The 14925-nt window shown below is 29.8% G+C and overlaps 1 protein-coding gene across 3 annotated transcripts in view; it reads right to left on the bottom strand.

The window, feature by feature from the left end:
- Positions 1–41: 41 nt before the first annotated feature.
- Positions 42–14925, bottom strand: part of LOC143246347 (uncharacterized) — a 99642-nt gene continuing 84758 nt past the window's right edge. For all 3 annotated transcript variants that reach the window (XM_076492909.1, XM_076492911.1, XM_076492912.1), the window contains 13 exons: positions 13383–13471; positions 12795–12857; positions 11625–11717; positions 10741–10800; positions 7688–7788; positions 6770–6833; positions 6290–6453; positions 5685–5763; positions 4983–5034; positions 4479–4555; positions 3350–3452; positions 2617–2691; positions 42–382 (listed from right to left, as the gene is read on the bottom strand). In XM_076492909.1, coding sequence (XP_076349024.1) covers positions 309–382; positions 2617–2691; positions 3350–3452; positions 4479–4555; positions 4983–5034; positions 5685–5763; positions 6290–6453; positions 6770–6833; positions 7688–7788; positions 10741–10800; positions 11625–11717; positions 12795–12857; positions 13383–13471 — 1094 coding nt within the window. In that variant the 3' untranslated portion in view covers positions 42–308. The remainder of the gene's footprint in view (positions 383–2616; positions 2692–3349; positions 3453–4478; positions 4556–4982; positions 5035–5684; positions 5764–6289; positions 6454–6769; positions 6834–7687; positions 7789–10740; positions 10801–11624; positions 11718–12794; positions 12858–13382; positions 13472–14925) is intronic.

Below are 14925 nucleotides of genomic sequence, written 5' to 3'. Positions count from 1 at the left end.
AAGAAAGAAACGTAAACAAACAATTTCGAATTGCCTAAAACTTGATTACAGAATCACTTTATTCACAAGGACAAGAAACTTTATGATACAGTATTTCTAAAATCATAGTCGCATAATAAAACATGAGCAAACTGAGGTATTTTTATAAGTTCAAAATACATTTTATGAAATATTTTTCTTCTATTAAACCTATCTAGACTTTCAAAGAAGATTTCTACTAAGTTCTATACCACAACGAATTCTCATGATGTATCAATGTAACAAAAGCCAAATTACACATTCTTTATGTCAAATGTAATACACTGACACTAATTCTCAACATTTTTGTTTCCTTGAATCTTTTTCAGTACACCCCGGGTGGCATCGAGAATTACCACGTCACCTGTGTGGAACAGAAAACACAAACTCTCATTAGGGACGATTACTGTAACTTCATAAGCATATTTATAGAAATACTAGTATGAAAAGTTCAGTTGGATACACCTGCATGTTGTGTACCAAGTATTAAAATTTTGTTACAGATGTGTTAGGTAAAAACAGCTTCTGGTGGTTCAATAAAATAGCAGTTTCCGTTATTCCTGTGGTGCAGTGGCCAATACAAGATCTCACATGGTAGTGTCTGTTTTCGTTTCTAGACCATTTCACATGGTACACTCATCATTTTTGTCCATACATTATTGAATGTAGTACAGCCGCCATTATTGCTTCTAAAACATCTACCTCATACAGTCATCATTTTATTTTATACGACTTCCCAGTTTTTGCAGAGGTACTTAATATTTCTAATAAAAAAAATCTATTCAAAACTTTACAAACATTGAAACTAAAATGTAACAACGTTCGTGAGCTACTATGAAACCATTAACCTTAACACTGTGTAATTAACTTTATAAATATTCATCAATTCTCTTTGCTTCATTCTTTTTAAACACAAAGCAATACAATGAGCTTTAGAAGCCCTGCCAACTGCAAGTATTGAAACCTGGTTCAAATCGTTATTAGTCCCAAGACTTACTGCTGAATCTCTGAATGCAATCATTCTTGAACAAATAACATTACATCTACATAAAATACCTATTAAAAAAGACGTAACACCTACTTCTGGAGAAAATACTTTCATACTACTTGTAGGCCATATTTTATTTCATTTTCAGTTTTTAGTAAAATATTCAGACGTATTCGTAGATTTTCAATGCGATTACTTCATTAATGATGCAGGTTATTACTTGTGTATAGTACATTTTCTGCATATTGAAGACAATTTTTATTTTTCGAACGTATTATGTAGCAACAATTGAAACGTAAAATATTCATAAAGGTTTGTCCATTTAACTTAATGGCATTAAATAACAAAGGAATATGGATCACATGGGCCACAAGGACTATCAAAAAAAAAAAAGTCTCCATCACATTGTATATTAGCTTTGAGATACAGATCATGACATCTTTGACAGGCAAAAATACGATAACGGAAAAGAAGGAGGAAACTGTATACCCGTGTTGCAGTTTGAAATATAATCAAAAATGGTTTATTGTGGAAATAAAACAAACAGAGAAGGGGCTTATTACAGTAAGGCTTCGTTCGGACCATTTATTCAATTCTATATCTTAAGCAGGCGGAGAAAGAAACAAGTGTTAATACGCCCACGTTCTCGAACATTGGACAGATAATGGAAGCCAGCACGAAATATTGTGACCTTTGATCATGACAGACTTAGGACGCATACTTTTACTATGGAAAATACAACACTATATTATCTTGTTTGTTTGTTTTTGAATTTCTCGTAAAGCTACACAAGGCCTATCTGCATTAGCCGTCCCTAATTTTACAATCTAAGACTAGAGGGAAGGGACTTAGTCATCGCCACCCACTGCCAACTCTAGGGCTACTCTTTTACTAACGAATAGTGGGATTTACTGTCACATTATAACGCTCCCACGGCTCAAAGGTCGAGCACGTTTGGTGAGACGGGGATTCGAACCCGCAATCCTTGGATTATGCCTCCAACGCCTTAACCCACCTGGCCATGCCGGACCAGGGGTATTATGAAGATGCACTATTATCAGTAAGAGCATGACTGAACGTGGCGACACGGACCGTAATGGCGTAACGAGACTTCTTCTGTTCATTGTTCTGGTAAATTGTTTTTAAACCCTGTAACTGCAACAACTCTATGATCAGTTTCTGGATCTACAACCAGTACATGAAGCTTCAAAACCAGTTATAGTGAATTGGTTATTTATGCGATAAACAAATTTTAGGCTGAAGTACTAGAAAAACAAATAATTTTACTTTACTTCTTTGTCACACAATTTTGAACTGGCAATAATCATCAACAAACGAGTTTAAAATTTTTCACTTTGATTGAGGTTATGTGTAACAGATATACGGGTGTATTATTTAACGTATTGGGTATAGCGTACGTATGTTTTGTGTAATAAAGTTTGCTTTGTGGAAATAATACTATAAAATACGGACATCTGTTCGTTATTTTTAAAAAGTATATTTTGAGTGTTATAGATTCTTGAGTAACTGAAAGGTTTTCTTTTTATAAATAATTATAATTAAGTAGCTGAAACTACGTTTACGCATCAGTTTTTTCCTGTTTTCCTTACCTGTCTTGAACGTAGTCGTTGCGCCTTGAACTGCTACCAGAGAAGGCAAACCGTACTCTCTTGCAACTACGGCACCTAACGAATTAATTAATACATGTAACTTTTTTATAAGTAAAAGTATAAGGTCAAGTTTCCTTTACACTCTGAACTTATGATTAAAATCAGTTACATTGTTTTGTCTTCCAACGTTTTGTACTGTTCAATTTAATACAATAAAACTGATTCATAACTCGGTTTAATCTTCCGGAGGTTCTGAGAACATTTAAACATGGTTTGAAAAGATAGAATTGATAATTAAATCTTACACCCTGTCCTTTCACGTTAAAAACTAAGTAGTGCAAGTTACTAACTTGGAATTTATGTAAGTTCATTCCAAAGCACAGTGCATTAGTGGTTTTAAAATAATAATTTTTCGAAAGATTGAAATATCAATATGCCGCAACATTGAATTATCCGTGTGTAATTATTTCCTGTATCAATTTAGAATCTGATTATTTAGATTAACTACATTTCATGATTCTTTATTTACTTCAATATTAACACTTCCAAATAAAGTTTCTATTTCTTAGCAGGATGGCTTTGCATATGGAACAAATAATATCAAATAAAAATGAAACTTCACTAATTTTTAAGATAACGATTTTCTTTCTTCTAAAGTTAGTTTCTGTTCTTAAACTGTAGAATTTTTGCAAATACAATAATAATTATTTTAATATTTTTAAATTCATCTCACCATGAGAAATTAGGCCTCCTATCTCTGTTACAATACCACTCAGAAGTGGAAAATATGGAGACCATCCTATGTCTGTAGAGTGAGCAATTAGAATATCTCCTTGCTGTGATAATGAAAAGTTTATTTTAAAACAAGTCTGAAACACGAAGGTTTAATACATTATACAATTAGCTGATGTAGAAAATTGTGCTAGTTAACTTAAAATAAGTGTTTTGTTCATATTATTTGAAATTACTGGAAAAACAAATTAAGCACACTTCTAGTCGTTTCCTTTTGACACAAAACAATGGAGCTTAATTAAAGCTTATTACAAGAGAATTTTCGTTGTAGTTGCTATAATTTGGCAGTTAGTACATTTAACCATCAATCTTACATGACCAGTAAAGTTTTAGTTTGGCAATTAAAATGAAATGTTACCGTGCGGCACACATTCAAAAACTTAAACTGTTTTATGTTCTATTTATATGCTATGTTATGTCTAATATTTGGGTTCAATGATCATTTTTGATATTAGTTAAGAACGATTGCTGTTACTCTTACAGTGTAAAATTTACTGCTATTTAAAATAAATTAAAAATACATATTAATCAAATTTAGCGTGTGTGAGGTTTACAGTAAAGCCAAATCGGAATATCTACTATGTTCACCGACAGGTGTCGAAATTCTGATTTTAGGATTGTAAATCTGCAGACGTACCGCGATATGATACAATTTAGCACATTTGATTCACAGCCAATAGTCATGACTTGTGAGTCTTGTGTGCCTAATTTTATTATATAACTTCCACAAGTCATAAGAAAATATTTAACTCATAATTACTAACACTCATATCATTATAAGTGACAATTTTCTTTCCTTTCTTCGCGCCCACGCTGATACAGCGGGAAGTCTGTAGATTAACAACAATAAAATCAGGAGTTCGATTCTCATCGATGGACTCACCAGATAAAACAACTTGTGGCTTTTATATAAGAAAAAACACACACATACTCCTTCATTTGCAATCCTTATTTTCTCGAATATAAACGTAGTTTCTTACAAATAAACACGCTGAAAACGTAAAATCACATTTTTATATTAAAATATGATTTCTTCTGAGTTAAATATGCCCAATAAATACCAAACTCACCTGCAAACTAGAGGCTTCATCAAGGTTTTTAGCAACGTGAGCCACTCCCTTCACAACACCCTGGCATATAGTGACACCTATAGTAAACATGAAAATAAATATTAATTTTATCATTCACATAAAAAAATAGCCAGATAAAATTAGCAATAAATCAAAGTTGTCGCAAATCTTACTTTTAAGAAGTTAATTCTGTAGTGTCATATATGAATGATTTCTATAAATAAAGTATTAAGAAAACATTTCTCATAGAAAAAAATCAGTCATAAACTTTAAATAGTTTCTAGGGAAATTAATTAATGCGACGTGTATTTCGTATCATATTTAAAACTTCATAAAGATGTTTAATACTAGTACGTGATCGTTATATTACTATCTATGATTTTGAAACGTATATAATATGTCGTTTAAATCACTACACTTAATCAACATTACTATAAATACATTAGCATCTACTGAGAATTTCAATTTATTTTTTGTTTATAGATAAAAAATAACAAACCAGACCTCGTAATTCTTGAAGGGAAGAGTAAGTGTCTTCAATTTCATCTGTAGTGATCTGTGAAAATTAAGATTTGTCAAAAGTATTTTTATTAAATATATTTGTAGATAATAGTATTTTTTAAATTTTGTTATTGAATACCTTTTTCGCTCCATTACGTCCTTTAAAACAAACATTTCTTATGCGTATATTAGTATACCAATAATAATATTATGTTAATTTAAAATAGAAATCACATAGTTCGTCAGTTCAGAGATTTACATTTCTTATTTTCCTCAAAGCTCTAAAATCAAATAATATACTCGACTTATTAAATGGAACACAACCATTTTAAACAACGGTAACATCTACTCAAAAGAAAACCTATTAATTAGATTTTTTGCAATGATTTATGTTATTGACTATCGTATGACGATGTACGATATAAAGAAGGAAATAAAAGAATTATTTAAAACCTTCAGTAAAAATAAGAATTTCAATATAAATTGTACTGAATATCAATATCATACTGAAACTTAACAACTTCAACATATAGTTCCTTTTATCTTATATATTTTTATTCAGATTGAAATCTTTTTAATAAATACTAAAACTTTCAAACAGAACAGATTTATCGTTATTGAGAAAGAAATCATTATATCGATTTTATAAGTTATTTAATATATTTATACCTAAAGTCATACATTCATAACGTTTTAAACACTTACTGGTTTCGGTTCACCAACTATAATTTCAGGAAACATCATAACATCCAACTTCTTGTGAATTCTGCGTCTGCGTACGGCTCTAATAAAGATAAAAATTATGGTGTTTCTTTTTTTAATTCAGGGTTACTTAAATATACACATAATTATGTAATATATTAATTACAATACTTAAATAATGACTTGCAACTGTGTGTGAAAGAAAATTTTAACTTCAGTACATTTTCCCAACGGTTTATAAATATGTACATAATGCCATTCTATTTTACAAATCTCTTTCTAGCATTGATATTTTCCGTAACAACAGAATAGTTTACAAATGCTGGATTATTTATTAAAAGCACAGGATATTCTCACAAAATAACAAATTATTTTATTATAATATAAGGATCCATATTAAAGTTATCAACTTGTATTGAATTATTAATACAGTCAGAAAGATATTCAATTTCGGATAACCGTTAGTCTGCATTGCATTATGTAAATGTGTTAAACATAAACCAAATTAATATTCATATGCGCTTAATTGCATAATATATTGATGGCAAAATACTGATAGTTCATGAGCTTACGTCTAACATAAAATCCACTGCTTAGAAAACACTCACGTTGAGATTAAATGCGCAGATCGTGTCATCAGAAGTTCTCGAATCTCTTCGTTAGTGAAGAAATGGAGTAATTCAGGATCTGGAAGCCTTCCTTCTTTTACCATCAATTTCTCCAACAATCGATAACCTTTTCTAAAATTATCTACGTATTTCACTAGGAGAGACTAGGAGAGATAATTCTTTTGATAAATACAAGACGTTTATGTACTGAACCTTGTGAAATTATTTATATTTGATTGCTCAGAAAACATTACGTGGAAACGTTTCACATATTTTAAGTAAATGTATAACATATTTTTTCACATAGATAAATATATAAATAGCATACAACATTTATTTACACGTACACCTAGCTATTTAATGCAAATATATGTAGAATCTTAATAGAGTATGTGTTTTATATTTGTACGTTGTGGTTATCATACTAAGAAATTACATTCTAATGCTCTATTTCTTTGAGGTACAATCAAACTGATTCACCTTACTCCTCTCTCTAAGGCAAACTCCCCGTCTTGCTTGTGACACGAAGAAACGTAGAATAAACCTAGAAAAATTTACGTCCCTAATTTTATTAAAATTTTCAAAATAATTATGAAATTTTCTTAAGTTCATTGTTTCTGATTGTTTGATTTGGTTCTCACATTCAGTACAATCAAAAAGTAGAAGAAACTTGTAAGGCAAAATTCCAGCACAAAGAAATAACAACAATAACATATTAATTGAATCATTCTTTTACATTCATTTTTTTCAATCAGAATATAGTAAATAAAACTTGATAATGTGTTTCTTTATTTTTTATTCAAAATTCCAATCCATTAAGAATTTACAAAAAGTAACTGGTAATATTTAATAATGTAAGCATTCTGTTGAATTATTTTACCAGTTATAAATATTGTGTAGTCTTAAGTCCTGTTTTAAATATTCCTTACAAAAGTATCAAGTGCCATATTATATACGTTGAGAAAATAATTTTCATTGAAAATGATGACTTATTCAAGCTCGTTATTACTTGTTTTTTTAACATGTGTTTGAAAAGCATAGAAAATTATCCATCTTTAAGAAATGTTCCTTAGAATCCTAAGTAAGATATTGACCACTGTGTTGTACACCGATGGAAATAAAATTAATATTTGTTTTGGACAGAACATAATTTCTATATATTGATTGGAATGAAGATTCCACTGAAGATGTCAGCGATGTTACTGGTATATATTTTCAAAATGTAATATGACAATATTTATAGACGAGAAATTAAAATAAATAAATAAATAAATGTGTGTATATGTAAACGTACAAAGACATACAAAATGTGTAATGGCAATGGTATAGCTATATTATTGCATGAATTTAAATAAGGCTTCCACAGGACAATAAAAATGGCTGTAGTTATCTTTTTACCTGGAAAATCTCGTTGGTTTGTACTTGATTTGTTCAATAGCTTCTGTTATTGGTAATTCTTCTTTAGCAATGGCCATCAAATGAACAGTCTTTACCATAGACTTTCAGAAGAAGAAAGAAAAGAATTGTACAACAGACTCAAAAACTACGTTCAAAATTTATAATTGGTTCATTCAACGTGAGATGTATTACTAACATATCCAGACAAATTTCTATCTGTGTTAAGCAACAAGTGTGTTGAATAATGTCCAAAATTGTCATTAGTTTGAACCTGATAATATTAAAATTAGAACAAAGAAAAAATATTAGGCATTTCAAAATAAAGAAAACCTTATTAAATGAACAGCTTAACCCTAAATTAATGAATATTCTGGGATACAGTTACACCTTTTCTAACCATTGTATCAAAGTTTTAATGTCGGTATGTAGTATATATATACGTTTTAGTTTTCTATTTGTAAGGTGAATTTATAACATAGTAGAATCAGATTTTATAAACCTATTGAAAAGTGTCTAGCATATATTATAATAAACAGTCAAGACATATACGTCGCAATGTGATATATTTCAAAGTATTTTGTACAGTTTTATAGTTATAGTAAGAATATTATAATGATAAAAGGATATTAATATTTTAGCAATAGGAAACTTATAATATCGAATAAATTTTAAAACAATGTTTTGAAACTATTCCTTTACAATACCAAATCGATTTGATTATAATTTTCACATGTCTCCTTCTGCTTAACTATTGGTTATTGCGAGAAACACATACTCTGTTTATTTTATAAAAGAAGATCCAAGTCCCTTAACAACATATGACGTCAGAGAGGAGGTTCAACTTAAATTGGTCTTCAGTGGTGTTTGGATAAATAGTTTTCCCCGTTTTTTTCTTTTGACATAATTTCCAGTTTTATGTATTCATTTGGCTAATTTCCAGTTACTTTTACAATCACGAAAAATGTATCGAAGAATTGATTGTTTGGCTGTTTGTAAAATATTTTACATGTTTCTGCAGACTTGTTTAGCTCAACCACTCTAATACCAATGTATCCATCCGCTAGTTTTCCATAGTATATAAATCATGAAGTAAATTGTACCTGATAATGGCAAGATAACCTAGTGAAATTCTGTAACCATTTGTATTATACTCTGACAATAAAGACGTTTTAAGCATTGTAAATTTTTCGATTTGAATATAAACAATCAAATGAAAGTAAAACAGGATCAATCCCAATCAAAGTACTTGGTATCAGGAGAAACTCGAATATTTGTTTGTTTTAAGCACAAAACTATTCACTGGACTATATTAATCCTTTCCACCGACAGTGCCTGAGTTGTGGCAGAACGAACTGAAATACATTTCTGGTTATTAACGTTTTTTGGTTTTTTTCTATCAAACTGTTGATAAACTCCTCAAGCAAAATTGTACAGCTGAAAACTGGATATCAAACCCAATCGTTCCATTAATCAGTTTTCACAACTCATTTACTGCCCGCATTGAATATAAAAACCAGAATTATACTGCTATTAGCCATCAGACTTTCCGTAGAGACAATAGTAGGGGGCACTTGAATGAAACTTTAGCAGTAAACAAACATTAGAAAAAGCTCTAATCAAACCCTATCTCATTAACCTATAAGTTCTTCTCAAGTAAAATCCAACAAACAGAAATCACACAAGCATTATAATGGAAGAATTTTGAAGCATTTGTGGAATCTTGGCCAGTTTAATCGTAATTTAAATGCTTCGAGTAGTGAGAAATGGTGCATATTACGAAAAGTGTGCCCCATATATATGCAATAAGGATAAATATAGTGTGCATTTAATAAAATCACAAAGGAAGTTATATAATGAAGCTTGACCAAGAAGAAAAAGTATGCCAAATAAACCAAACATACGTTAATGAGATGAAAGTTTTGATAGCTATGAATCGACGCCACTATAACCGTGAGAATGGCTATGAAAGCCTCAGTAGAGACGGGAACAAGAAGCGACTGGAAATGTTTACATTAACTTACACACAGTTACTGAAAACAAGATAAGTCAGAACTTGATGTAAGATCCATGTAAAAATGCAGGGAGAGATTAAAACAAGACGTCTGTCGATTCATTGTTGTTTTCTATTGTCAATAATCAAAATGTTATTTTGTTTCTAGAATCATCACGAGCTTGCAAAAATCAACCAATTAAGTATCAGATTTACATGCAGGAAGCTGTGTACACTTTTTGGAAGATTATAAGAACATAAGAAATAATTAGTACAAGAATCGCTGTTTTGAGGCAAAATTTCAGTCGCTAAAGAAGATACTGAGGTCAGTTCCCGAAGTAGAAAGTCAGAAAAAATGGTCCAGAAGTATTCAATCTTTTGAACAATAAGTCATGTCCACTTCCATGCTGAGTGTGTTCAGAGTAAGTAAGTTATTTATATATCTGTAAAGTCGAGTGACTAGATAGGATCGAATGTGTAGCGCTCATATAAGACTGGACCGAGTTCAATCAATATAATAATCGATAACTTATTGGTAGTGTTGATTAATTTTATGGATGTTATTGAAAGTAGAATCAAAGAGCAATCACTAATCAAATTGACGAGTGTGATATTAATATTTTACAAGATACTTTTGGTAATTTCGATGAAGACGAGTATCCTCATTTAGTGTATTAAAGTTTTGTTGTTTTGTAATTTCGACCTCAGAGTTAGCTCTTTATTCTAACTGTAAACTTCCTCGAGTGAGTGAGTTATGTACTCCGCTCGGAACGGTATTTCTAGATTTAATATAAATATGTTGTGACCAGTGGTAAAGCCAAACTTCAAATGGCCTCTTGTTACAATATATTTTACGTTCTAGTCTTGAATAAAGACTAAAATATTCTATTTTAGGTAAAGACACCTATACAACTGTCTAGTATTTTATTTACCATTGTAACAATTAATATGCTGAGGATATGTAAAAACCACCATTTATATGGCTTGTTTTAAAATATTACTTCCTAAAGAATAATTTATTAAGACGAATGTTAGGAATACTATCTGTAACTATCAACTTTACCTGCAACGTTTTCACTAAACACTGAGGTTCCTCATTCCATGGCTTCGTCATGGTGTCGAACTTCATGGATATAAGATGCATATATACATATATATAATTAAAAGTTATGTACTGATCAAAAAACACTATTTACATAGAGCAGAATTATAAAATTAATTTAGTAATGAGCACACACAATTTAATATACTGTTCTTACCTTCTTATTTATATTGATTGGAATGAAATTTTGCTTTTTGTTAAACATGAAACAACACAACTCATTATCTGTGCTGTAACATCCCCGAAATACCATTTTGAGTATTATATGCCTCACACTTTCTGCTGAAACAGATGGGGGCGGAATTAGATTTAACTGTTTCGTTAGTTGAATACCACTTTTTAGGCAATGTTTTAGAATGTAACACTGATAACATGTTGCAAGATTCAGCCGCCTTAAGTAAGTGTTACCGTTATCTGTTGAAGGTTATCACATTTTGTACATTACTATTGAAACTCAACCAAATGCAAGTTATTATGGTTTACTTAGAAGTTTCCTGAGAAACATTGGTGAGTGGTTAAACCTGAATTAAATATGTTTATATATATAACTCATTAATCGAATTTCTGGTACTTGTAAAAGGAACAACCAAATTCTATTGAGTAAGGATAAAAATGTGTATTCTATTTATTTATTTTATAATTTCATATCAGTTTGAAATAATTTATACAAAGATTGAAATGAGAAACAGGTAACAGATGAATAACAAAGAAATTGTTTTCCCCAAATAAATGAATTTTCCACTACTAGATATTTTATCAGGTTTTTAATTTTGGGTTTGGATATACTTTTTACTCACATAATTAAAGAGATAATTTTATAGATATATTTAAAACTTCATAATTACCTCTTTCAAGCAACGATGTCCATGGGATGAAAGAAATTCTCGAAATTTGGTCCCTACATTTCCGTCATCTTTACTCAGCCACTTTAGTGCCTTCTATTGGATCAAACGTTTATTAAGGTGGTAGCACAAACAATAAATCCAAAAGAACTTGCATGTTTACTAGTGTTTTCTCGATTATAAAATAACGTACATCCCTTATCCAGGTATAACATTAAAAGTGAATAAACAAGAGTATTATATTTTTTTTATTTTAAAATGAAGAAAGAATTCTAGAAAAAGTAAAGAAACAAGAATTAAAGAATAATCGTAGAATTACAAAACTTAATCCCTACTTTGGCATTTTTATTAACTTTTCTGTATGTCAAGGAAAGAGTAACACAAACTACAAGTACCCAAAAACTTCATATATTGACCACCTTTTCTCCATTATATACACTTTTAATTTTGCTTAAAATTATTGATACGCTTTGCACAAACAACTCAGAGAAAAATCCATTTCTAAATTATTTGACACCATTTGTGTGAAACTTTAAGCATATAAATGTTTTTATAATATTTCAGACTTCACAATAGCTTTTTCGTTTTTTAAAGACAAGAAACAATTCATTATATTTTTAAAACATTCTACGTGAAAGATGGAAGAAACAAAAAGGATAGTTCCCTTTTGTTGTCATAAATAGGACCAACAAATTGGAAATTCGTAAGGAACTAATATTCATAGCGAATACTATTTATACAAATCCCATTAAAAGAAACGTTTCTCGTTTAATTTGTTACTGACACTATAGATAAATATCAATGAATCTAATAAACAATATAGACATCGGAGAAGAGATTGATAACTGGATTTCATTAACTTTCGTTAAACATTTAAAGAATACTTCTTTTTTATCAAAGTCCTTAAAACCCACAAAATAATTAGTTCACTTCGAAATATAAGGAATAACTGGCAGAATGAGAGATTAAAAAGACATTGTGAAACAATTTATTTTTAGTTAATACTCCTTAAAATAGAACAAATTAAGAAACCAGTCTTTTAGAATCTTTGTGATACTACTGTAGAATATAAAGAACTACATACAAGAAAAAAAGTAACATTCCATATCTTTAGATATTTGAAATTCGATTGGAAATCATTGTCTAATTCATAGAATAAAAAAGCTTACCAACCTCGCAATCCATAACTTCGAAAGTTTTATCAAAACCAGATTTACAGATCTCACTTGCAAGTTTCTAAAATGACAGATGAGCAATAGAAAACATAATGTTATTCAGTCTTCCAATAAAATGATCATTACAAATCATTCAACTTGTCCAAACTTGTCAGAAAAATGAACTACATTTATATACAAACAATAGTAGTTTCAGTGATTGGTACTATTACAGTATTTGTATTCGTTGTTTCAAAATGATTTCATTGACAAAACAAGAATAATATTTCATATTTTATGCGGCTATAACACTAAATATATAATGATATAATTAATTTCTTAAGAACAGAAAACATTTTTTTTATTTAACACACACATATATATACTGTAATAAACTGATGTGATGATAGAATAAAAAAATTCATGACCGTTATATAACCTGATATATTACTCTTAATGTTAAAATACTTTTCTTATAGTTTTGAAAATATGCAAACGTTAAGGTGTAATTAATATGTGTAACATATCTAAAGTAGCAAAGTGACTAGGTTATTAATTATCATTAGAGCCCACTTGCTGTTTTCAATCATTTTGGCTGTAATATTACCTGAAGTTGCTCTGGAACTCCAGCACTTTCAACGTTTTTGCCAACAGAAATAAGAGTTGCTACGTCTTTTAATAATTCTTCAAGGTTTTCTGTAGACGAAGACAAATTTAATTATATATTTAATCTTACAATAATAATCGTCTACTACGTGTACGTTAACATCCATTAGTCAGAGTTAGCTGGATCGATTATCATAATTTTTGATACAATAACTGGCATGGCAATTATTCGTCAATTGCTATATTAAGATTTTTTGGCAGAGAAGGGGATAAAAAACCTGAAGTATGAAATATTTACACTTTGTTTTATCCATTATTGCCTTGCAATTTAAAAGACACTTTAAAAGTGCTTATTCAGTTAAATAAGTCAACCATTAATTTTTCTCAAAGTAGAGTATACAATTATCTTCTAAAGAGGCTCTTAGGAATTTTAGAACAAAAGAAAGAAGGAAGAGGAAAATTGCCTAACATCGTCCGTTACAGATAATTTGTTTCTTAAAGAGTTACCTTAAGCTTCAACAAAATTTCATAAAGAAACAAAGAAAAAATTACGAATATCTCTTCATACATTCAAAACGGCCACACTAAACCTGAAATTAAAACTCTTGAGCTACTGGTACTTCTAGTAAAATTCTATTTTATACTCACCCTTAAGAAGATAAGTATTTCTAACCTAATACACGTTCTGAAATGTATTTCTGCCTAAAGTAATCATTGGTGATGGACCATTCAAAATGCTTTAGCTTTAAGGTATTATAATTAAAGTAATAATTCGTGATGGATCATTCAAACTTATTTATAGTTCGAAGAAAATGTTATGATAAAACTTTATTGTTTTTCTAGATTTTTATATAAAGCATTAATTATCTAAAACACTGCAGAAAATTTTCACAAAATGTTATTATGTTCTGAAAATCTAAAGGTGACAATCAAGTTTCAACTCTCTGGTAACACAAAAGGTAAAGTAGTGAAATACAACTCAGCTTTAAAATACCGCCTTTTTGAAATACTACTTTATCTTCCTACTTATTATTTAAACATTTAATGTAAGTATCAAATGATTAATAAATATGGATATCATGTTATTCTAAAATTACCAATTAATAAATATATTTGATTTAAGAATTTCCTCGACTTTAGGTTTAAAATAAAATAATATCTAATTTTATAAAATCAACTAAAACTATTTTTTACTCTTCTAACTATTTTAGAGTAGGAAGTCAGTCATTTAGCAACGCCGTACCATCCACCAATCCTACTCAGAAGTTTACTGTCACTTTTATATCGCTGCCACATTTTAAGTGTGGGGCATATTTTGTATTATCTTACCGATTAATGTAAACTATAATTTGACAAAAGTCTGTGCATCCTTGTGTAACCATAAAGTGCTGGAGTGATAGTTGCCGGACCTGTAAAGTACCTTACGCCCTCTTGAAAGATTGGATCTGAATCTCTCCCTTCCTTGGGGCCTTCCATGTCGTTTCCGTACATTAAATGGGGATATCAGCCAATATATCTCATTTTCTCTTCAGAAAATAAAGGTG

This window comes from Tachypleus tridentatus, chromosome 3 (assembly GCF_004210375.1).
Source record: "Tachypleus tridentatus isolate NWPU-2018 chromosome 3, ASM421037v1, whole genome shotgun sequence".
In the NCBI taxonomy this organism is placed as follows: domain Eukaryota; kingdom Metazoa; phylum Arthropoda; class Merostomata; order Xiphosura; family Limulidae; genus Tachypleus; species Tachypleus tridentatus.
The sequence above is the reverse complement of the archived record's forward strand: the minus strand, read 5'-3'. Positions and strand labels throughout refer to the sequence as shown.